Raw genomic sequence first — 25383 nt, forward strand, 5'->3', positions numbered from 1 at the left:
ACCGTTCCAAGTACTGTGAGAACAGAATACCTACTTTTATTTTACGAGACCATTTACAGTAACAAACAATGTGAAGAATCTCCCATATTCCATAACCAACAGATGCTAATAACACCTGCAACAGTTTTTTTGGACAACCTAAGCATGCTGAGTCATTCATTCCTAGCTAATGATTCTGGGCATACTCAGGTTGAATACAGTTAAGAATTAAATATGGTATGCACCTGAACTGTACTCAGGATTTCACAGCAAGAATAGTTTTGTTTGTTTTTTTTTTTTAGTTTTTTTTTTTTTTTAAATAATTCCTTTTTTGAGTCTTGGCATGAAAGAGAAGGCCTGAATCTATTTATTTATTTATTTTTAAACATGTAGATGCTGAATGAAACATGCAAATTCACTGAAGACTCAGTAGCAACGTGTATTTTCCACTTGCAACACCCTCCAAGCTAACCAGCCTCAGAGTGCAGGAAACAAAATTTTACCAATAAAAACAATGTTTGACACTATCCATTTACCCAAACTAAGCAGAGAGATAGGACAAGCTTTCAAATTCTAAATCCCTCAAATGCCAGAGTCTTTCACTTTATCTTTCTTATTCTTTACTAAAAAAGAAAAAAAAAAAAAAAAAGAAATCCATTATCACCGTCTCTACTATACTTAGACTCTCCTGCAGGGTATTTAGTTCTTTTATGTAAAAGAACGAGTATTAAAAATGAATTTGTGTTACACGGAAAGTTAAATGTTAAGTGTGAATGAAGACAGCAAACAGCAAAGGAAAATCCTAAGTTTTAAAAACTTCATGAGAAAACCGTCTCAGTCAATATAGGACCATACAAATAAGTAAACTTTTAAAATAAAGTCAGATGGTTTTGATTCATTTACATGTTCCCTGCCAGACTAATTTTTTTAAACAAGAAATTTCAAGCCATTGCCTTTAGTTTAGGTTTGTTTATATTCTACATTTTTAAATCAGACAAAAGCAAGAGTTCTTTACAGAGAATTAAGCCAATAATTTTAGCAAAATGATACAAAAAACTTTCTTAAACCAAGTAAAAGATTTATAGTTACAGTAGAATAATAAAAAGGGGGTAAAGTCTGCCGCCTGTGGAGGTAAAACTGAAATGGCCATCCGATAACAGGCGGTCAACTCTGTAAACCATCTTTCTTTTCCAGCCCTGATACCACAGGGTTCTCTTAAGGTCATTGGGTTTCTGGCAAAAGCGTCCTGTAATGGCAGCTGCTGGAGTCTGTCCATGTTCCTCCAAGTGCCTTTTAAGTCACATGGAGAACTCCAATTGTAATGTTTCCACTCTAGTTTAGGGTATTTTTGCTAGTAAAGCCATTGGTAACATAGGAGATCAGCCATGCATTATTTGCCCTCCATGGCAAAATAATTTTCATCGGTGCACAGCAGACTGGAGAACACTGGTAGTTACCCGAGCAGGAATCTACCAAAGCCAAAAAACAAGACAACATCAGCAACATACTCTTCCAGTTAACATACAAGTGGCTCTCAATGCACTTTTAAATAATTCATTGCCAAAAGTTAAGTGTCTGAATTGGAAATCCAATGAGCTACACAATGTTTCGCACCCACCTGTAGCTACACGAAGTTCCCTGTATTTTCCTCCTTTATTAGAAGTTAACATGGAAAATTCACCTTTCCAGCCAGAGGGGATGTTTTGAAGAAAAGTAAACAGAGCATAAACATGCACAGAAGAAAGAACAAACCAGATGAAAACACTACCAATGCGCAGAAATAGACTCAATGAATAATTAAGGTTGGAGGAAGAAAAAAAAAAAATCCCAGTAAGAGAGTAAAAAACAATTAATTATTTTCAATGGCTTTTCATTTTTCATGGGACTTTGTGTTAAAAGACACTTCATTAATTTCCATAGCTTGACCTATTTCAGTAACAGTGTAACATTATTTCAATAACACTTTCCCTGTGAAAGTGAAAAACAACTACACATCACTGCAATTTAAGAAGCGAGAAATGTCTAAGTAGGTGAATCAGTATTCAGTATTAACTTCAGTTGTAAACAGCTACAAATAGTAAGGCATACAGTAATAGACAACCAATGCACACACAACCCTGAGCAGACCAGAATCTGCATGTCTCCCGCACATGAGCTTTCCAATGCAAAGCTTTAGGTTTGCCTTTTAAATTTTTTAAAATTTTTTTTATTTTTGACTGATGTCTGATAATTGGACTTTAAAGTGTTAAGGTGCCATTTGCAGTTGGATCTTTTGAATGTGGTTTACGAAGCAGCTTGTGCACAGTCAGCCAAGCACACAAAGCAGAAGGAGAAAAAGAAAGAGAAATAGCAGGAGTCTTCACCAACTAGAGATACAGGATTAGTGCAAGCTTAGGCTTTATAGAGAAAGTGAGGCAGCAGATGGAGTTATACAACAGAATTTATTAAGGAACAGAAAAATCTCACAGCCTTTTTTTAATAAGAAGCAAAGCAAAGAAGCTCCTGAAATACTTAAGAAAGCATCCTTCAGCCATCAAGGTTCAGATTCCAACTGAAACTTGTTATTTCCCTGATGAAACCTGTTATTGCCAAAAGCAGAACAGACTAAAAAGCCAAAAGCTGCACACAGAAAGGCAGAAACTTCTACTGCACTGAACTGTGGAAAGGAGTTCTAAATACCCAAATCCAAGTCTGTCCACCTCCGAGATGCTCGTGTTCAAGCTACTCTCATTAGAATGTGAACATTTTTAAAATATAGATCTGAATAGATCTGAGTATTTTTAATACAACAGCTTATAAGGAATGGAGAAGAATATAAACCAGTAGTGACAAATGGATAGGGCTGTAGTAGGACATTCCATTCATGACAAGACAGAGCCTCATTTGAGTAATATAGTCAATTGAGTCTTCACACAAGTATTTTGCTTTTATGATTCTGAAGCAGATGTGGTTTTGAATGGATGACCCACTGCTGCATGAACATCCCTGGAAAGACATGTAATTCTCAAACAGCTAAAATTTAGACTTGGTTATTTTATTTTATTGTTGATGCTTGAACGATTTTAGGGACTTTTAAAGTCACTATTTTTGTAAATTCTGCTTAGGAGTCCAAGTGGAACAGCAGCAATAATTCAACTTTTGGAAGGACATTTACTTTTAAGTTAGAGAAAAAACAATGCTTCATCAAGCATCTGACCAGAAGGCACAGGTACAACTATGAGATAATGTGAGGAGAAGAAGCAAAGTTGGATGATTCCAAAGATTTTTTTCCCCACCCCATCCAAAGTTTTGGTGTCTAATGAGAAGCACTCACCCAGTGCTGCCTTCCAACGAAAGGAGACGAGCAGCTACTTGCCATGGTGTTCGAAAGGAATGCTATTCTGAGGTAGGGGAAAAGACAGCAATTTGTAACAGTTCCACTGCCCCAATATATAAAGATGTCTAACAAATATGCAACCTAAACTTGCAGTAGCAAATGTATCTTTTGAGGAACTCTGATTTCAGACTTCTGTAAGACATTTCTATCATATTAAGAGATACGTAAAAGGAACAAATCATTATTCCTCAAAGAAAGCTGACAGGGTCAGAAGAACAACACGGAGTATGATGCCTATTAAGATGGATATATGGAGAAAGATTTGCTCATGAGGAGATGGAAAATGCAGAGGCATTGGAAGTATGTTGCTTTTTCCCCAGGGAAGTGGCACAACACTTAAGTTGTTCAATGCCAGTGTTGGTTACAGTCTTCTAAAAACTTCTGCTGTCAAAGAGACTTAATCAAATATTTCTTTGTGCAGCATTCCAATCTTTTCTTCCAACTACAGAAAGAATACCTCTATTACCAGTAGGATTTATGCACAGTTTTGACTGTTGGGTGCTGAACGTGATACATTTGGGAAAAAAAATGAAACAACTTACTCTATACTATGAACAGTCAGATTGAACCTTCTGTGAAAGGAAATGAATGCTACTCACCCATAACTAGACTCTTGAGATGATCACTGCTTTCAGAATGCAGTCTGTGCAATGTGGACCAACAGAACTGATTCAAAATAGTGTTTACTGGAATACTCATGACCTCCTTTACTACATTTCTTAACGTTTAAAGACTGACTACGTAAAGGAGACTTAGTGAACAATTCACCCATACAGCTTAAGAGAAGAAGGACAGTTTAACAGCTGGTGTGATCTTCCATCCAGCACAGATCATAACTCTTCATTGCACAGAAACCTGTAATTTAGGCTTGCTTTAGACCTGAATGCGCCACCTAGAAATGAATCCAGTTTTGATGCAAAGGCAAAGGGGACAGATGATCTGCTTCTTCTAGAAGTTGTTTCAGTGGCTAACTGCCTTCACTTAGACCTCGGCTTTGCTTTTCTCTAAATGTGAGTGGTTTTAATTTTAAGCAGTAGGTTCTCCACATATGTTTTCTGCATAAATGTCAGTTCCTGTTAAAATTATTGTCTCTAAAATACTATGCCAACTAATTCAAGATGATCTGTCTGTTACCTTTCAGAAAACTGAAAGATGCTGATTTGAAACTCTTGCATTGTACAATCTGTTTTCCCAAGCTCAGTTTTTATGGCTCTTCTCTGTGTTACTTACAGTTTTCCAACAATTAAGATACTGAGAACTGAATTAAGCATAATATTCCAGCATCTGTCTCATTAATGACATGAAATAACCTCTCAATTTCTGTTCATTACTGTATCATACATAGATTCAAGGATGAAATTATGCCCTTTCATTATGACACCACAATAACCTCTCCAACATTACACCTAAAACCTCCTCAGTCATTGCGTACCACAGATATAGTTACCACATACAAGACAATGGGCTCCACACTCCTTCATCCTAATCAGGTTTTGGAGTACTGCAGTAATACATGTTTTATTTGTATAGGCTTTACCTGACCGCTCAACTCTTACTAATGTTTATCACTGTCAAACATCTCACAGCTTGCAGGTTTTTAGCTGTTGCCTTCATTTCCATATAACTGAGAAAAGTACTGAATAATGTGTGCCATGAAATTTTCGTACTTTCATTAGAAACACTTAAGTTTCACAAACCATTTCCTAGACATGCTAGCTGTTACTCCAATAAACACTCGTTACTTAGTGTTACAAAGTGCTAGTATTTCTAATGAGAATGATTTAGGTACTATGTGGACAATACCTTGGAGGTGGGGAATATACATGACACCTATTTTACTATCCTTACCAATTATAATTTTTCCATGAGTGTTAAATTTTTCTGAGAAGACCTATTTTCCATAAGACAATGTTGGTTCATATTATCTACATTCCCAGCCCTAGATTTCAGTTTCAGTCTGAACTGATCAGAACTCATTTTGGAAAAAAGAAAGATAAAAATGCAGAGTCATCTTTAAGAACTCTACTTAGAGGTAAGTAGCCTTCATTATTTCTTTAAGTAACCTCTGCACATTTCCATTGCCCAGAGTTTAACAAGCAGTAGCCCTTCCTCTAGATGATGAGAGGTGGAGATTACAAATGCAGCGTTGCCTTACCAAACCATGGCATCCAAATAAAATAAAATAACAAAACTAATTTATCAAGTTATAAATATAACAACTCTAACAAATGTAGTTTTTAACATAAGACATCTGTAGATCTGCATAGCAAACTTTAATAGCTGCTTTCTACCAGGAGTATGGTCTAAGCACTTCCTGAAAAAGGAACAGTGGTAGCATATTTACTTAAGACTTACAAAGAAAACTAACACACTTGGAATGGGCATGGACAAATAGTTGCTGTTCTTTACTGTTCTCCTGATAAGAAGTGGTATGGATGATTTTCTATATTCTTACACCTAGCCAATCAAAACTCTCCTTAATAACCATGCCATGCGAGTTGGATACTTTACATTTTTCTGACTAAGAACAAGGTATAAAGATAATGGGAAACTCATGGCTTTAATTGGTAACCTGGTTAACATCTAAGGATAAATTTTGATTATGGAAGAACTACTTTAACGCTACGAAGATAGTAAGAACGTAAGCTATGCAAACTTGCAACTTGAGCCATTCTGCCTGCTGTGGAGTGAGAATTGGGAAAATGAAAAGCAATTTTCTCTAACGAGCTTAAGGGGAAGTGTTATAAGGTAAAGTCTAAGTAAATCTCTCTTGCCTTCCAAATCCAAGAGGCCCATGGGAAGCTGTTTAAATTATATTACAGTTGCACACTGTTAATCAGTTACCGTGAATGGAGACCAGCAGTGGTTCACTGCCTTGATAAGAGCTAAATGAAGACAACAGATGATGAATGATTAATTCTAACAAACTCAGAGAAGATCCCAACTAGGCTGCTACTGGAACTGTAAAGAAATCGACTAAGTGATCCCATACTTGGAGCAGAGGGTTAAAAAGAGCAGGTATGGAAATGTGCCATTAAGCCAGATTGTACTGTTGGCCCACACCACAAATTATACATCTGGATATTCAAAGACTACTCAAAAAACTTCACAGTCCTACACAACCTGAGTATTCTCATTTTACAAGTTATGCAGAACCGAAATGTATCTGTAAACCCATCGGGATTATTTGTACCTTACAATGTTTAGAAAAGTGTCACATGCACACTGAGCTACATGTCAGCAATATAGCAAAAAAGAGAAAGATGTACTCTTTTCTAACATCGTCAAGTAACATCACTTCACTTATTTGTTACTCCCATTAATTATTTATCTGCCTGGTAACAGAGACAAAGCTTCTGAGATCTGCTCAGAATGCCAGAGACAAACCCTGGGCACACACATTTTACCAGGAAACCATCTTTATATTTGATTAAACACTCGGGGGATCTCAGTGTCGCAGCCTTACAGAATAGCTGAGGTCAGAAGGGACCCCTGGAGATCATCTAGTCCAATGCCACTACTCAAAGCACAGTCAACTAGAGCAGGCCCCTCAGGACAACGTCCAATTGAGTTCTGAGTAGTTCGGAAGAGGGAGACTCCACAACCTCTTAGGGTAACCTGTTCCAGTCCTTACCCACCCTCACAGTTAAGAAGTTTTTTCTTATGTCTAAATGAAATTTCTTACATTTCAATTTGTGCCCGCTGTCCGTTGCCCATTCACTGGATATTGCTGAGAAAGTCTGGCTGCACCTTCTTTACATCCTCCTATCAGGTGTTTATGCATATTTACATGATCTGTAACTATGCACAGTTCTACCCTCTTTGTTTTCATACTGTTTACAAACTTCAGCCATAAAATATTTCAACGTCAGAATTTCTGGTGGCAAGAATTGTAGTTCAGTCTTGTCCAGTCATTTCTGCTCCTGAACTGTTCATCCCCTGTGCAAGCACAAACATTTGTGCAGCTACATGGTGAAACAATTCATTCAGCTGAAAACCAACCCCCAAAATCCCTCTTCACTTTTGTTACAGCAGAATTGTTTCTCCAATCCAGTTCACCCTCAGTCTTCATTAGATATACTCACCTGGCCTCCATCTAAAAGAGTGCTCCCTTTAGCGGTAAAAGTCTATATATAAGAACACATACTATCCCAAATAATTAATTTTGCCAATTAAATGATGAAGCCAAAAGGAACTGAGTTAATTTTTATCAATATGCTCTGCCAACGAGAAGTAAAATGAGTCCATGGCAAAAATTATGCAGTTAGAACTCCAGCACAGCATTGAGGCGTGATGGGAAAACCCCTAGGCAACTGCATCAGTCCTCATAACCGACTACTCTCCCAGTAATGTGGCAGTATGCCTACAGTACAGGTGATTCCCCATTCTGTAGGTAAGACTGAAGGTAAGTTGTACAAAGCCAGGCCACACACTACTTAGGACAAGTCTGTGTGAATACCCTGAAAGCAGAATGTTTCAGCTATAGCGTAAAGAGTTAAAAATATATTTAAACATTGCTTGTCAGTCTTAAAAAGAAGCATTCCTAAAATCTCTTTGCTACGTCACTGTGACCAATGAGGATGATTTCAGTGCTGACTATGGCTATGAATCACTCTATCATTCATCCTCCTGCCATCCTCTTCAAATGAGCCTTCTGTGACCTATCCATCATCCACGTATGTGGCTTCTTATCTGCTCTGAATTACAGTGCTGCACTACAACATTTCTTCACTTTAGCACTTTTCTGTTCTTCACCAACTGTATCTTGTCTACTCTGCACCAATGTTCTCTGCTCTGTTGATTTGGAAACGTGACTCACAACTGCCTCTAACTTGCTTTGCTTCCTCATTGATAACAGATATAAGAAACCGAATGAGCAAAGGAGCTAAACACTATAATGGTACGTAAAAATGCTGCATCTCCAGGATTTTGCATCATCTCATACACCAATGACTCTGAGTATTTTATGCTTATTGCAGCCAAGGTAAAAGAAAAAATTTTTTAAAAAAATTTTCTTTACAGTAGTCTACAGCCACATCACAAACATTCAGTTAAAATGTCAAGTATTTATACGTGTCATCATCATCTACAAAATCCGTATGAAATCACATCACTTAGCTGGTATGTTCTTTTGGCAAATTAACTTTATCAAATCACCCTCATTTTTCCATTACGCAGAAATCTTTTTTACCTGCGAAGTTGACATGCGAGAGGTATCTTGCCGGCCTGTTAAGTCAGACGACGAGATATTGACTGGGGCGCCGCGATGCAATCTCATACTCACTTTCCTTTCTCGTTCCATACCAGATACTGGCCGAGGAGAGGTGTTGGCTGTGAGAAAAACAGCATTAGATTCTCATAATGAGAAATGGGATTATAACACAGTCACCAGAAAAACTACACTCTCACTGTCTGCATATAAAACTTCCACAGAGTCAGACAAGAGAAATCAAGGGCTTTGTTTTACATTTACAGTAATCTAAGTAGCAATTGGCAGGTAATGAGTGTATACAATTACCTTCAACCTACTGAAAAGCAAGGGGAGAAAAAACAAAACAAAAACCCCAAACCCTGACCAGAGATAAATACCACTCAGGTATCCTAATTCTAATTTCTAATTCCCAATGACCAGGAACAAACTGCAAATTAATAATAGTCTACAAGGTGCATCTATACAGGTATTTGCTTACTTACCAGCGTGTGAAGTTGGGGTAAGAGGAGTAGGAGGAGCTACATCTTGTGTTCCTCTCAGCCTGCCAGAAGCAGTGGAGGGTAATCCACGCACAGCTGGATTTCGTGTATGTCTCAATCTTTCTTCTCTTTCTCGTCTTTCACGTTCAGCATCTTCAGCTGCTCTGCTTGCACCCTACGGGTCAAGACTAGTGAACAACTTGGGGGATTATTGAGCTTACAGCTATATGTTCGGATAAAATTACTGAAAATAAAGAACTGGACAAGCCATGAAGTTTGTTAAGACATTAATTGTTTTGGTAAAATTTCTTGAGAACTGCCATAAACTGTGTTGACACAACTGCTGGGATAGTCTTCAAAATGCTAATATACACACATACTGTTATGGCAGCTGAATACCTCCTCAAAAGTTGCAAATGACCTGTGCTGAAGATCAAGGTGGGAGAAAATAATAATTCCGCAACCTAGCCTAGTGACTGCCCTGAAGGAAGTATCTCAGAAGCCTTACATGCTTAAAACCCTGGAACTTCAACTTACTTGTAATTCAACCCCCATCTCATGGCTCCTGCATCTCTTGCCTTTCCTCATTTCCTGATCTTTTTTTCTAGACAACAGAGCTTCCAGGAGGAAAAAGGCAAGATAATCTTACGGTATCAGTTAAGATACTCAAAACTGACAATGTTGTAAAAACATACCATTACCAAAAAAAGTTTTAGAAAGCTATGTCAGCTACTCACAAATTTCAGCATGTTCCAGTCAAACACATAGTCATAGGAGAACCCTTGTCGGTGGAAGAGGTTTCTGAATAATTGCCTCAGATAGGAATAGTCTGGTTTGTCATCAAAACGCAAAGAACGGCAGAAATTCAAGTATGTGGCAAATTCAGCTGTAATAAAAGAAAGCCTGTTTTTGTCCTTCAGCTTCACATTTGCTTTTTATAATTCTGAATCCCAAAAAATCCCACAACCACCCCAAACCCAAGAAATAGGGAATCTCCTAAACATAAGAAAAATAATAATGACCTAATAGTAGAAATCTACTGAAGGCAACACTATAGCCCATCTATCAAGTCAACCCTGAAAAGGAAATTGTCTATCGCAGAGCATGTAAAGATCTCATTTGTTAACAGAGAGGATCCAATATGAGAGTACTTTAACAACAGTTGGGGGGTGGGGAGGGCAGGACAGCTTTAAAACTACAGTTGAGAAAAAGAAATAAAATGTATTTTTTTGCCTTTCTTTGCTTTGAATATATTTAAACAGAATTTCTTGCAGGACACGGAATAGCATCTCTTTGTTGTTAAATCACGTAAAGATTCATGTTCGCTACCTCACAAAACATGCAAAAACTAGGGGACCCATACAAATTTCCCATGTAAGTCATGCTACAATTTTACATTTGCAATAGTCTGAAAACCTGTTTTTATATGGCACATGAAATACTAGTTACACAGCAAAAAAATGCATATTCTTGTCAATGTGCCAGAGATAACAGCAGTATCAAAATACCAGCTTTTGAGTTCAAGTCCTTCTGGCTGAAATAATATATTAATAATTTACCTTAAGAAAGAAATCCTAACAAACAGCACAAGGAAAATTGATTAGTCTTCCCTGTAAACCCCAGTGAAAAAACATAGTTAATGAATGTAAAGGAACATGTATGAAGCGACATTTGAAACAGATCAAAGACAGTAAACCCTAACAAAAACTATAGTTCTCATTATCATACCTAGCTGCCAAAGCCAGGAGTGTGGAAACAATAGAGACAGAACTCTTCATGAAACATCAACAATACTCTCTGATGGCAGCTAATGTTAACAATTTTTAAAACAGATTTAAGTATAATTTTGCAGGGCTCAAAAATGTCTAGTTATTACTGTGGTGTAAATACCAAACTGAGAAACAGAACAGCTTTGATGCATGATGCTAGGATATAGGAGGGTTTCTTATGCCTCTCACAGATGCTGACCATCATCAGGCCAAACCAGATGAACCTGGAATGACAATTCCCAAGTGAAACAACTGCAATAGGAAAGAGGTACATCTAACTATACAGTCCGATTCATCCAAGAAACAGTACCCACACATAGGAAGAAACAGGTAGTTTCTCAAAAAGCTATTTGTCTGTTACAGTTATCCAGCCAGCATAGACGCACGCACACACAATACAGCGCAAATCATATGTACCAAGTTACTCCTTGACTCGAGGGCACCACAATGATTGTTTACTAATAGTTAAGGGATAATTAGAAATGGTCTACAAACACAAAGATCCCAGTCTTGAGAGCACAGTATCTTTATCACAGATGTGCCCAATCATGGCGGGGGAGGTGGGAGTGGTGCAGAAGGGTTTAAAAAAAAAGAAAAAAAAGAGAGAGAGAGAGAACTAAAAAAGACTGGTAGAATTCAGCATAAAGAAAAAAGAAATGCCACTAAAATGTGAACATGTAGACCTAGTGCCACAAAAAAGTAACTTACAAGGATATCCTTTACATAAAACCTCAATGGGTGTAGACATTTTCTTTTCACTGATACGTTCGTATTTCTGCCTCTTTGTTGCTGCTTTCAGTCCCTGCCAGGGGAGGGAGCCCAGGTTAAAATACATCAGTACATAGCCCAAGGACTCCAAGTCATCTCTGCGAGATTGCTCTACAACAGCATAAAAAAGTGGACTCATTAGGTTTCATTTTCTAATGGAAAAACAAAAGACCGTGCAACAAGACTGTCATAAAAACCTTTACAAAAACAACAGATAGCTGAGTTACTATGCCCATGATAAACTCATCCAGTACAAGAAAAAGCCTATTACCCTTGCAGTTATTAAAAAATGGGCTAATTCCTGACAATTACAAACTGACCGAATCCCACCCGATCAAGAGATACAAGGCCAAGCATGCTGCACTGTTAGTACCAGAAATAACAGACTATCTTCTATTCCTCCATAAAACAACTCTACTTGTACTAAAGTTATGTGCATCGACATTTTAAAAGTTTCTATTTATTGCTTTCCCCAGCTCACCAATTCCGAGATGAGTGTTGATGGATGCATAACGGGCAGTTCCTGTTAAGTTTTTATTTTCACGATATGGAATATGTTGGTGAGTTCGAGCATCTCGATACTTCTTTGCTAATCCAAAGTCTATTATGTAGACAAGATTGCCTTTCTTCCCCAGGCCCATTAAGAAGTTATCTGGCTTCACGTCTCGGTGGATGAAGTTCTTAGAGTGAATATATTCAATTCGACTAATCTAAATAGAGAGAGGAGAAAAAAAAAATCATCATCAAGAGACTGGGCATAAACCTTTTTTCTTACAAAAACACTAGCAACACTGTCTTAATGATGAAAAAGGTAAACAAACTTTTTATTGTAAAATGTAAGGGCATTAATGAGAACATAATCACATAATTTAGAAGACAATAGATAAACCTCTCCAGCTCTTTGCCGCTGTCTATTTTACATTTGTTTCAAATAAATTTCTTGGGGGAATTTCTTTGTCTTTGAGCAGTGCAACCCCTGGTTTGCAAACAGTGCAGGTCCAGTTTTAAAAAAATCAAATTAAGACTTTTATCACTTTTGATGGGACACTTTATATTTACAGAAACAAATCAAATTTTGGGTCTTTTCTCTAATGGTACAGCCTGTTCACCCCTAAATTACAGAAATAAAACATAGCTGATTATGATCTCTCAAGAACTTTTAATATCCCAACATACTGCACTATCAAGATCAACAAAGCAGTTTCCTACCATTTGGTCAGCAAGTAATAGGACTGTCTTGAGACTAAATTTCCTTGAACAAAAATTGAAGAGATCTTCAAGACTCGGTCCCAACAGCTCCATCACCATTACGTTGTAGTCCCCTTCAGCTCCACACCACTTAATTGTGGGAATACCCACTAGGAAAAAGGAAACAGCTTATTCAGTATAACAATTTGATTTATACAGTTCATACACTCAAATCTTCAAGGTTCTTAAGATGAATTCTAGGAGGGTTATTACTGTGAATGTTTGTATTTACAGTGAAGCTTAATATTTTATGCTATCGTCAGCCATTCCAAAATGAAAAGTTTCCCAAACTGAAAAATCTTCCTAAATGAAAATTTCAGAGCAGAACCAATATAAAATTATAGCAACAGAGGTCTAAAAATAGTTTTTTTTCCTCTTCCCCAGAAACCTCCCAGTCTTTGTGATTAGCTTTTAACTTGAAAGTATTTAGTGTTTTTGCCGCATTTGAACCTTAAGCATTTTACAAGTACTAATACTCATGTAGTCTTCAAGATGGCAATAAGGAGCAAATTGGAAGTCTGAAAATAGACACTGAAAAATCACTAAATATTATTACTGAAGAAGGCCTTAGAAATTAACTTCTTAGTTTCAAACCCTACAAGATCACCATAAAATACTTCTCTCTTCCATTTCAATTTGGAATAAATTTTCACCCTTGCTTCACACTCTTGTCTTTCCTCCAGTTCCACCGAATTTGCCGTTTGGTGATTCTCTACCAAAGTAGCATTGTTTATGAGATGTGTTACATATTCAACTTGAGAGAGCTAAAATTAGCCCTGCTTTATGGAGAAAGTCAGGAAAGTTATTTCATGCAAAACTGCAGAATTGCTCAAATATTTTGAATTAAACCTGCATGTAGGTAGCCTTATTCAGAATTTCAAATGCCTTTATTTTTAGTTAATTTCATGCATTTTGGAAGTCAAATGGTTTAATTCACCCATTTTAAACTCTTACCTTTACTGGACATGCATTATTTTTACCTGAATTCCCTTCACAGAGAAATCCTTATTCAGATGGAAACTTAACGTCCTGTCACCTGCCTCTGCAGCATCCGTCCTCAGAAAGAACCCACCATCACAGCCTTAGTAAGCCCATAAAGGAAGCATTTTACTCTATGAAGGCTATTGAGGTTACATGCAGGCAGCAACTGAATGAGGCAGTAATTAAAAAGTGACTAAATGCAAATACACATTATCATCCATGTCTAGATGTATGATTATTGTATTTTGCATTTGAGATACAGTGTGGAAGGCAGACTTTATGCGAAGTATAGCCTCATTTAGGAAAAATCAAAGGGGCTATGAAACAAAAGCAAAACTTAACTACACCGAGCTTATATCCCAGAACTGCATGGGAATCTTATATCTGCAGAATTCCAAAATATATTGAGTGAGTTATCCTAGCAGACTACAATGCAGTAGCTACAAAGTTGCTTCACTCCTGTTCTCTACTACTAATGCCATTTTGTCTTAGAATTCCCACAGCAAAGAAATATTTTTAACTCAGAAGAAAGAATGCTAACAAAAGTCAAATCAGTGCACTGCCAGATGGGACCAAACTTTGCCCCACGTTGCTCGGGGTTTTCACATTTTAATAGTCTGGGACCATGAGCAACACTGAAGGATCTTAGTGGTTATCATGAAGTTTGGTAGCCATGGATTTGGAACTGCTACTCTACATTGCTCACAGAAGAGCTGAGGTACTACTCTTCACTTAGCCTGCCACCTTTCCCACCTTCTCCTTATACGTCAAAAGAGATCTTAACCATTAAATACCTCCAGGTGGTACATACATCAAAGACATAAACCCAGTTAAATCTCTGAAGAAGGAAAATAATTTGCTTGCCTCCACCCTGCATCATTTTGTAGATTTTGCTCTCGATGTGGAGCTGAGGATGTTTGGTTTTGACACATTCCAACTTAATTGCAACCTCCTCTCCGGCAGCGATATCAGTTCCTAAAACCAGAAGAATTTAAAACATTGGTCAAAATATTTTTTAAGATGCACTTCCTTTGTCAAGACTGAAACAAAACAAATATTGACAAACTACTACTCAATGGCAAACATCCAGAGATTATTAAGAACTTTCTCCTGGAATTATCTAAAAATTCTTCTGAAGTCTTACAGATTCTCTCCAACAGGCTACCAGTTTAAGAGACAACTATTAGACACTTGTAGCACAGGAAGCCAAAACTGCTGCTATCCCATTGCAAAAATATACGAGTGTAACTTCGGAGAGGTGTCTTTCCACTTCCAGTTTGTGGTAAAAGTGGTCAGAATGAACATTTACAGGTGTGGCATATATCCCTGGCAACCTAAGAAATGCTGGGAATTCAGATCACCCCCTCTTATGCCTTGGAAACAGAGACTACAACTTCCCTAAATCTCAACATACTCCAGATGTATTCTGACACCTTATGATTCTATCTGGTTGGGAGGCAGATTATCAAGAATCAAGAATTTGTCCTCTCAAAAAACTTTTTAAAAATCTCATTACGTTTCTGTTTTGGGAATCAAGTGACTGAAAAATTGGCTTACCTGTTCACTTTCAAAGTTTAAATATATTTAGGGAAAAATTAACATTCTTAAAAAGAAACAGAGTCAAGAAAATACATACTCTGACAGCCAAGCAACTTAGGAATGACAGAAACAGGAATTGGCAAAAGGAGATGTGTGACGCTTTTTAGACATATCACCAAATCTCTCTACTTTCAGAATTTGCTTTCTCTTTTCTGCACTACCTAATGGTTTAGGATCACGTGAAGTACATCACCTACCGTTTGTTCTGATCCCCACTCTTAAAAGCTTAACCTGAGGTCCGCTAATTTTTGTTTGGAAAGAAACAGCAAACAATCATTTTCTGCTCACTTTCTCCATGATGTTCAGGATTTCATAGACTTCTACCCTACCTCACTTTCCCTTAACTCTTTTCAGCATTCAAAAACTCTTGCCATTCTTTGTATATAAGTAATTTTTAATTACCCCTAATTATTCCCCTTATCTTTACCTTTTCCAGTTCCATAATGCCCTTTTTGACAGTCACACAAAGCAATTAAGACAGAGATGCACAATTATAATTTTTTCCTCCTTATCTATTTTTTCCCACATACTTTTCTTTGACCATGATGGAGTACGAAGCTAATGTATTCACCTAACTATAACTGCAAAATCTTGTTCCTGAGATTAAGGAGCTACTTCAGAGCTTTATAGGGTTTTGTCTATAAAGTCAGGCTAACCAAGGCTAACAAAGACAGGCTAGCACCCCACACCTCAAAATGGGCAAGGAACTGACGGTACATGGAATTATCTACGAGTTTAGGTTAATAAAATGTCTTCTTGTGTGTGCGCACACATGAGCATTAAGGTGGTGTTGCTGATACAGTGAGTTGTTCTGAGTGAACACTGGGGTCGATATTTATTAGGCATTTCACAATGCATCTTAAGAAAACAAACCATCTGAAGCTCACTCTATGTACAATAAGCACAATTCAAGGTGAACAACTGGAAGACACAAATCAAAATAAGGCTGTTCATATGACTCCTTTGTAACTGGCATAATAGGTGGCAGGATCCTTGACTGCTACTGTGGTCACAGCGCTGTGGAAACTCTTAAATCTGTAATCTAAGGTTTTCACGTTTTATGAATATATTACTTTGGTGGACTGTAAATGAGTTATGGTGCACATCAATCCAGAAATGTAAAAGGGCAGATCAACAATACAAGGAGGAACGCATTATCTTCTGATCTAATACTGAACTCTCCACCCCAAACAAGTAAAAATCTTGATTTTGAACCACAGAACTCTGGCCCTTTCTCGCTTATCCCTACATTTACTACCTGTTCTCCCCAGTCCCACAGTAGCCAAGATCAGGGAAAGTGTAGACTGAAGACACTATTATCTGATGGGTGATCAGCAACAGACATGGTTGTTTTGGGGTTTTGGTTTGTTTATTTTTAACTTTTCTGATCCAAAACAGACCAAATTGCTGTCTGAGTACGCTGAAAGACACATCTCTTTGTAGTTAGCTGCAGACTTCTCTGTTTGATTAAGGCAAAAACTGCATGGGAGGATCAAGACCTGTATTATCGGTATCAAGTTCTGCTCAACACAGTATTAAACTGTTAATTGACAGACCATGGTCTCAACTTAATAGGTCATTTCTTAGGATAGCCTTTATCACCTAAGGTAGCCAAGATTGTTAGCCTGAACTGTGCTTCTGTATAAATCCTCTCCTTCAAGACCAGAGATTTCATATTAAAATAATGAAATTAAAATATTTGAGTCCAGCAAAACTGATGAGAGGGGGACAAAAATACAAATAATTCTTCCAAGCAATGCAGTGCTTGTGCCCAAGTAGGGACTTTTGTCCCCACTTAAACCCTGGGACAAAGTTTCTAAAATAACTCCATAAGCACCAAAAGCTTAGCTTTCTTTACGGAAAACATAATAATATTTTAGAAGTAGCAAGAAGCAGTATTATGAGAAGAATCAATAATTAAAATTAGTAACAAGCAGTATAATGAAAAGTCACCATTTGTAACTGAAAAATAAAGTCTAGAGTTGTTGAAGTATTTTCTTTTAAACTGCAAAATTTCAATTTACTTGGAATTGCAAAATCCTCTACCCTAAGGAAAGCCTTGGAAATTATTTCAATTAGTTTACAAGCCCAAACTCATTATTAAGAAAGATATATATCTAATGCAAAACCCATGAAATCACAGCGACTGCAATGCCATCGTGGCTTCTATTTGACCTCATGGACTGAGCAACAAAACAAATGCTTATTCTGACCCCACACTTCACCCCTTGTCCATCTTTGACACGATTTAGAATATCTGGGAATCTATTTCTTTCCTATCTTCCTCTGGAGGGTAACTTCAAAAGATGCAGTTACACTAAATTCCTAAATTTTATTTTAAGTTGTCCACAACCCTTTATTTACAATAGTGCCTTACATTTCAAAGTCCTGTCCCACAGACACTGCCATTCTAAGCAAGCAAAGGGGCCATTCCAAATTCCAGAAGACATATTTTGAGGTATGAGGGAGAATAGGAAAGAATACGAAAGAACTATGATAATAACAACAGAGTTGTTGGCTTCATATTCCAAAGAACTGACTGAAAAAAACAGAAGGAAAGAAAGAGAGAAAGGAGGGAAGGGAGGAAGAAGGTCCCTCCTCTCTACTCTGGAATGTCTTCAATACCCTTGTAGCTGCATGAAAAAAAACATACAGGGGGACTGGAAATAGGCAAAAATAATCAAATCTTCTTCTTCAAAGCATAAAACCGAGCTGGAAATCTACATGGAGGTAATCTACAAATTCACTAAGGGCTATCAGAAAGCATGTGCACAGAAAAAAATGTCATGACTTCTGAAAGAATTTTAAAAGTTATTTCAAGGCACTTACATCCTACAGCACAGTCTGAACAACCAAGTAGAAACTTGTTTTTTAAAAAACCCACACATTTCATTATCACAAAAAGCACATATTTCGAACACCTCTGTTCTACCAGATAATGGTATGCAAACCAAATGGGCCTCTCTACAAAAGGGTTCAGTTCTTTAGAGGCAGTTATTTCCCCTGGAAAATGAAACCAATGCCATTAGGTGGATCTTCCAGGCATATAATTCTCTGCTAGTTACTGGCTCTGGCATGACATTTGCAGCAAGCCCTAAAAGTAAATCCACGCTGGCTACTTAGAGATAAAAAGAAGAGGTCAAAAACTGAGGATAAGGAATTCTTGTGAAAAATGCAGCATGGCAGTAGTACTAATATACAGAGAACTATTATTTCCTGTGCAACTTTACTGGTGTGGGCTGTATGCATAAAGATAAAAGTGACAAATAAAAGATGTTTATTTTACTTGCACTTTATATTTATATTATAATATAAATTGATTTACCTGAGCAGTAGTCAAATGCTCAAGTAGAAGTTTCTCAAATCATCTTAATATTTTTCAGAGTTTAACCGCTGTTTTAATCTCCACCCAAAATCCCAATGGTAGCTAATGAGGATTTTTGCACAAGCGTTACCACCATCTTTCTCACGATAGTCTTCAATCTTTCATGCAAGCATTGCAGAGAGAAAGAATCGTGTTCTCCACCTCTAGACAACCACATGCCTTCAGCTAGAAACATGGATTTTCATCAGGCATATGATCTATATTACTGATAACCAGTATTTCATTATCTGTAAACAAGCACCTTTAGCTAACAAATCATTTTGGAATGCCAGCTGTGCGCTGCAACATGAAACACTGCTGCCTAGGAAGAAAAAACACCTCTCATACTCCGTACACTGCTAAACATACTGCATGCGTTAGCTAGACATTGTTTTTACCCTCCAGACGTATGCAGTTAATGTACCTTAGCCCCTGCATGTTCCACCTCCCTCCCCTTTTTGACTTGCTTTTCTAAGTTACCACAATTTTCAAATGCAGAGTACTCATTTCTATGCAGCAGGATATAAAATTTTTATTTCTCTGGATTTAACTATTTCTTATGGTTTGAGAGTTTGCAGAATATATTGAGTATTTTAAAAATACCTGCTTTCAAAACTTGTTGTACCCACCACTGCTTGTCATTATCATAAGCAGTGAGCCATTATGATAGGTACATAAGCAGACAGGCAAAGACAATGCCAATCCTGCAAATTTTACAATTGCATAGAAATCATAGTAGTAGAATAAGAAATAGGCAATAAAGCATTAAGGCAACATTCAAGCAACAGAAGAGCCAAACTATGATGATTCTTTGAAGGATTTGAGGGGTTTTTTTTAACTGCAACCTAGTCATCCGTAGTCGTGTAATTTTTTTTAGGCCTTGCAGGAGAAACAAACATCCCTGTGACAGCAATTTTTCCTAGTCCATTGCAGTGATATTTAACCCTGATGCACATTTCTTTCGCAAAACATTTTTCTGAACATGGTGTGGTGCTTTGGTTTTTTTTTTTCTTCAAATGAGGGGATTTATACCCTTATCCCCATTTTACAGATGAGAAGATTAACAATGCCCAAGGTCACAAGACAACAATGGGAAGAGGCTGCTAAGTAAGTCAGAATTCCCGATTTCCGCACTGTCCAAATTAGGACATGATGTCAACGAAATATTAAATGGCTATTGCTGTGCCCCTGGCAACGTACTTCATATCAAAAGGCATTTCTCGGACAGCCGCACAGCCTGAGCTCCAGCTGGGGTTAAACGAGGTCCCGGGGGCTACCCCCGGCCCAGCCTCACCGGGGGCTGGGAGCTGGCACGGCAGCGAGCAGCGCCCGGCCCGGCCCGGCCCGGCCCCCGACTCTCTCCACAGAGCCCCAGACTCGCCAAGTACGTCCCCAGCAACCCACCCTCCTTACCCAGGTAGATGTCCCCGAAGGAGCCGCTCCCGATCTTCCGGCCCAGCCGGTACCGGTTGCCAACCCTCAGCTCCATGAAGGCAGCTCGGTTCGTCCGCGACCCGGTTCTGCGGCTCTGCCCGCCCTGCCGGCTCGACCTCCGCTGCCTCACAGCCCTGCGGTTCCTGATGCCATCGCGGCTTTGGTCCAGCCGCTCGATACTAGCGAGACAGGCAGCACCGTCGCCGCAGCTCCCGGGAAGGATGGACGCGGATTCCGCGCAAGACCGTCCCCTCAGCCGCTTCGGCTCCCAGCCGCCATACTGCGTGACCTCACTTCCCTAGCAACGGGGGCGGGGCGCGCTGGCTGTGGGGACGAGCGCGATGCCTCGCGTGGCTAGCTGTGGCGCGCGGGTGCGATCCCGCCTCCCCTGTCTCCCGCCTCTTCCCGAGGGGGGTTCAGGCGCTGCTGCCGGCCGCGCGGGCCCCGTGGGGAGGAGCCGTTCGCGGCGGCGCCGGCTGCTGCCCCATCGCACGGCGCCGCCCCACCGGGCCCACGGGCCGGGCCCGCCCCGCCCGGGCCGTCCCAGACGTCCGTCTGCGCCGCGCCGCGCCGCGAGTGGTCTGCCGGGCAGGGAATGCGGCCCGCGGCCTTCCGTGTGCGTGTGTCGTCGTCGTCCTCCCGCCGTGGGTCACTGCAGTGGAGAGGTATGCCGACTGCGCTGGGCTCCGAGGAGGGCTCTTTTGACCGTGGGGTGTCGGGTCAAAGTCTGAGTCACGACCCCGCAAATTTCAGGGGAAAAACGGGGAGGAGCGTTGGGGTCTCCTCTGCGGGGTAGAGGAACCACCTGTCTGCTACAGTGGAAGAGCAGTGGTGAGAAAATAGGTTTCTGTTTGCACGTTTCCTCCTTTTCTTGCAGCAACACCCCTTGACAACACAACCTTGACAGGCTAGTGGTCGTCTTACATTGGACAATTCAAGGTTGCCTTCTCTTGCTGCAAGCAGGGGACCGCACTTGCAAGTGGGAAGATGGATTATGAAGCCAGCTTCTGGCATGAACAGGGTTGGGCTGCAGATGGCAGTGGACTGTGATGTAAAGGGGCTGGAAGTATTGAGAGAGGTATGTGTGGCAGAGGGAGGGAAAGTGAAGTCAGGATAGGTTTCTAGGCAAAGAGTCTCTGAGTACCCTTCCAGTTGTTTCACATGCCATCCTGCAAGGGGGAATTTTTCTGTGTCCTGGAAGTGAACAAACTGTATAAGCCTCCATCTTGGAGATACTTGCTTCCTGCCAGTAATGCTACTGAGATGCAGGGTTTTCTGGATCATTCTGCCTGAGTGGTGTTGGAGACCCAACTGTGTGGGCAGTGATTGCTGTGTTGTGTGCCAAGGCCTAAGCTACAGCTGCCTGTCAAGTAGGAGCTGCTGTATGCTCCTCAGAGGTAAGAAGTAGGATGTGAGCAGGAGGACTAGGCTACATGGGTACCCATGTTTTTCTGTGGAGGGTGGTTAAGAGCCTGCAGTATAAGTGCACGGGGAGGGGTGAGTCAGAGAATGTGTGCAGTAGGAAGCCAATGGGACCATCTCACCCCTCTTCCAATGGGTGGCACATGTAATGTACTCCTCCCTGCACCATCAAGGTCTGCGTCCTGCTGCAGAGAGAGGGATCAAATACCAGCAAAACCTTGTACGTGTTAGGATGTGGAATGTTCCTGTGGAAAATGGGTGGGAGTATGTGTTGATTTTGCATGGGAAGTGCTTGTAGAGCACTGCAGACTCAAAACTGGCAGGGATCTTTGTACTGAACTTTCGGGGGTTTGGCTGTTTTTCTCCCTGTCATGCATGTGATCCCTGTGATTTGGCCTGCAGCAATGCTGAGATAATCATGGTTCCCTGCAATCTCCTGTACTGAGAGGAAGAGCTATGCTGTGGTATATGTGCTAGAATGGAGAAAATGAGAGTAGTGTCCTCCTTGCTGTATGTATTAGGGAGTGCACTGTGCAGCCTTGGAGTTGGAGGTGTCCTGATGGGCTCAGCAGAACTAGTAGCAGAAGTGCACAAGAGCAGCTCAACCGAGGGCAGGCACCCAGAGACAGGGGAGGAAGCAGTGCTCTATTAGTTGGGGTGTTGGACCACGTGTACAGATTGAGACGTGGATTGTGTAGTTCATACTGAGTTATTTAAGGCAATGAAGGTTTAGGGCACAGTGACAGAGGCAGTGGGTTCTACTAGTGTTCATAAGAGGGCTAGTTTTGTTGATTTCTGCTTAGGTACGTAACCTTGTGCATGTGGAGGAAGCTGCAATGCTGGTACAGAAATGGAACCTTTTTTTTTCTACAGTCTTGGCCTTTGCAGTAGGAGGCAGGCTGAACATAGGACCAGAATTGTTGATCGCAGCTGAGTAAGAGAGTTTCCATGCCCTTGACATTCACTAAAAAGTGTGGCTGTGGGTATACAGAGGGAACAGTGTGGTGTCTTGGAATGTCATCTGTCAAAGGCTGGCTATGGGTCAGTGTTCCCCCTTTCCATTGGTAGTTTGCAAATCACGGGTTATTACTCATGGCTCTGGCAAGGATGTTGCAGAGGTATCTGTCACTCCAGCTTTCTTATCAGGACCAATCAGAGTCATTTGCCTTCTCTCTGATCTTGCCTGGTGATGACTGCTAAAGGTGTGAGCATCGTAGCTTGTAGTTCTTTATGGCAGTGCATGCCATTATGTGGTTTGCTAAATGTCTGTAACTAACACAATTAATAAACCTAAGTATAGTTGCTGAAATTATTACTAAAGAGCATGGAACCAAGTGAGAAATTTCTGCAGTTGCTGAAAACGTCTCCGATGCTGACAGAGTGAGACACGTACACACAGTACCTATAACTGAAGGCTAGCAATCACTGCTGAGCAATGTTATTCTGGCAGGCCATGTATCTCAGCTCCTTGGTCTTGCCTCAGTGTCTCCATCATGGCATTACAACTTTATCAGCCATTGCTTATCGATGGTAAAATCTGTCATTCTTCAAAAACATACAGTAAAATTCAATGTCCTCCAGAAAACCTACTAGGTTTGAAGGGGGAAGGGAATACAACTAGGCTTACCAGAGATGAGCCTAGGAGCTGCATGCCACTGTTAGGGGTGGAATCGATAGCCCAGCTCAAGTGAATCCATGCCAGTGCACGCAGCATGGGCAATAAACAGGAGGAGCTGGAAGCCATTGTGCAGCAGGACAGCTATGACTTAGTTGCCATCACAGAAACATGGTGGGATGACTCTCATGACTGGATTGCTTCAATGGATGGCTGTAAGCTCTTCAGAAGGGATAGGCAAGGAAGGAGAGGTGGTGGGGTGGCTCTCTCTGTTAGGGAGCGTTTCAATTGTACAGAGCTCCATGATTGTGATGATAAGGTCAAGTGCTTATGGGTAAGGATGAGCGGGAAGGCCAACAAGGCAGATATCATGCTGGGAGTCTGTTATAGACCACCCAGGTTGAAGAGGCAGATGAAACATTCTGCAAGCAGCTGGCAGTAGTCTCACAATCGTGTGCCATTGTTCTCATGGGGGACTTCAACTTGCCAGATGTTTGCTGGAAATACAGCACAGCAGAGAGCAGTCTAGGAGGTTCCTGGAATGTATAGGAGATAAATTCCTGACACAGTTGGTAGGTGAGCCTGCCAGGGGAGGGGCCTCACTAGACCTACTGTTCACAAACAGAGAAGGACTGGTGGGAGATGGGGTGGTTGGAGGCCATCTTGGGCTTAGCAACCATGAAATAATACAGTTCTCGATTCTTGGTGAGGTAAGGAAGGGGGTGAGCAAAACCACTACTATGGACTTCTGGAGGGCAAGCCTTGGCCTGTTCGGGACACTGGTTGAGAGACTCCCTTGGGAGACAGTCCTGAAGGGCAGAGGGCTCCAGGAAGGCTGGACATTCTTCAAGAAGGAAGTCTTAAAGGCTCAGGAGCAGACTATTCCCATGCGCCACAAGATGAACCATCAGGGAAGACGACCGGTCTGGCTGAACAGGGAGCTTTTGCTGGGACTCACGGTAAAAAAGGAGAGTTTACCATCTTTGGAAGAAGGGGCAGGCAACTCAGGAGTAGTACAGGGATCTTGTTAGGTCATGCCGAGAGAAAATTAGAAAGGCAAAAGCTCAGCTAGAACTCAATCTGGCCATTGTTGCAATAGATAACAAAAATGTTTTTACAAATACGTTAACAACAGAAAGAGACCCCAGGAGAATATTTATCCTTTATTGGATGCAGAGGAGAACATTGCCACCAAAGATGGGGAAAAGGCTGAGGTACTTAATGCCTTCTTTGCCTCAGTCTTTAATAGTGAGACCAGTTATCCTCAGGGTACTCAGCCCCCTGAGCTGGAAGACAGGGACAGAGAGCAGAATATACCCCCCATAATCCAGGAGGAAGCAGTTAATGACCTGCTATGCCACCTGGACACTCACAAGGCTATGGGACCAGATGGTATCCATCTGAGGGTACTGAGGGAGCTGGCGGAGGAGCTTGCCAAGCCACTCTCCATCATTTATCAGCAGTCCTGGTCAACATGGGAGGTCCCAGAGGACTGGAGGCTTGCCAATGTGATGCCCATTTACGAGAAGGGTTGGAGGGAGAATCCAGGGAACTATAGGCCTGTCAACCTGACCTCAGTACCAGCAAAGATTATGGAGTGGTTCATCTTGAGTGCTCTCACACGGCATGTGCAGAACAACCAGGGGATCAGGCCTAGCCAGCATGGGTTCATGAAAAGCAGGTGCTGCTTGACCAACCTGATCTCCTTCTAAGACCAGGTGACCTGTCTAGTGGATGAGGGAAAGGCTGTGGATGTTATCTACCTTGATTTAAGCAAGGCCTTTGACACTGTCTCTCATGGCATACTCCTTGAGAAACTGGTGGCTCATGGCTTAGACAGGTGTACTCTTCGCTGGGTAAAAAACTGGCTGGATGTCTGAGCCCAGAGGGTTGTGGTGAACAGACTTAAATCCAGTTGGCGGCCGGTCAAAAGTGGTGTTCCCCAGGGCTCAGTTTTGGGGCCAGTTCTCTTTAATATCTTTATCAATGATCTGGATGAGGGGATCGAGTGCACCCTCAGTAAGTTTGCAGATGACAGCAAATTGGGAGGGAGGGTTGATCTGCTCAGGAGTAGGAAGGCTCTACAGAGAGATCTGGACAGGCTGGATCGATGGGCCAAGGCTAATTGTGTGAGGTT

The 25383-nt window shown here is 40.7% G+C and overlaps 1 protein-coding gene across 8 annotated transcripts; it reads right to left on the reverse strand.

The window, feature by feature from the left end:
* Positions 1–611: 611 nt before the first annotated feature.
* CSNK1D (casein kinase 1 delta) lies at positions 612–20492 on the reverse strand. Of its 8 annotated transcripts, none has more exons than XR_007507587.1 (11): positions 20189–20395; positions 14677–14787; positions 12793–12941; positions 12065–12293; positions 11524–11694; positions 9784–9932; positions 9050–9221; positions 8547–8686; positions 3293–3359; positions 1598–1660; positions 612–1448 (listed from the first exon to the last, which is right to left on the reverse strand). XR_007507587.1 is itself a non-coding variant. In XM_049813503.1 (10 exons), the coding sequence occupies exons 1-9, from the start codon at positions 20262–20264 to the stop codon at positions 3327–3329; spliced, it is 1230 nt and encodes a 409-aa protein (XP_049669460.1). In that variant the 5' UTR covers positions 20265–20395; the 3' UTR covers positions 612–1448; positions 3293–3326. The 8 variants fall into 8 exon arrangements, 6 of the variants coding, with proteins under 6 accessions (XP_049669460.1, XP_049669463.1, XP_049669462.1 ...); XR_007507586.1 differs by having other exon boundaries at positions 1598–2964; XM_049813503.1 differs by lacking the exon at positions 1598–1660.
* Positions 20493–25383: the final 4891 nt, after the last annotated feature.

Source organism: Accipiter gentilis, chromosome 10 (assembly GCF_929443795.1).
Source record: "Accipiter gentilis chromosome 10, bAccGen1.1, whole genome shotgun sequence".
Lineage (NCBI taxonomy): Eukaryota > Metazoa > Chordata > Aves > Accipitriformes > Accipitridae > Astur > Astur gentilis.

Excerpts from the sequence above, each read along its gene's own strand:
- CSNK1D (XM_049813509.1), bottom strand. The coding sequence starts at position 20,264 with ATGGAGCTGAGGGTTGGCAACCGGTACCGGCTGGGCCGGAAGATCGGG. Across the intron at positions 12,942-14,676 it reads CAAAATGATGCAGGGTGGAG|TGGGTATTCCCACAATTAAG; the intron begins GCAAGCAAATTA and ends CCTTTTTCCTAG. Across the intron at positions 12,294-12,792 it reads TATTACTTGCTGACCAAATG|ATTAGTCGAATTGAATATAT; the intron begins GTAGGAAACTGC and ends CTCTCTATTTAG.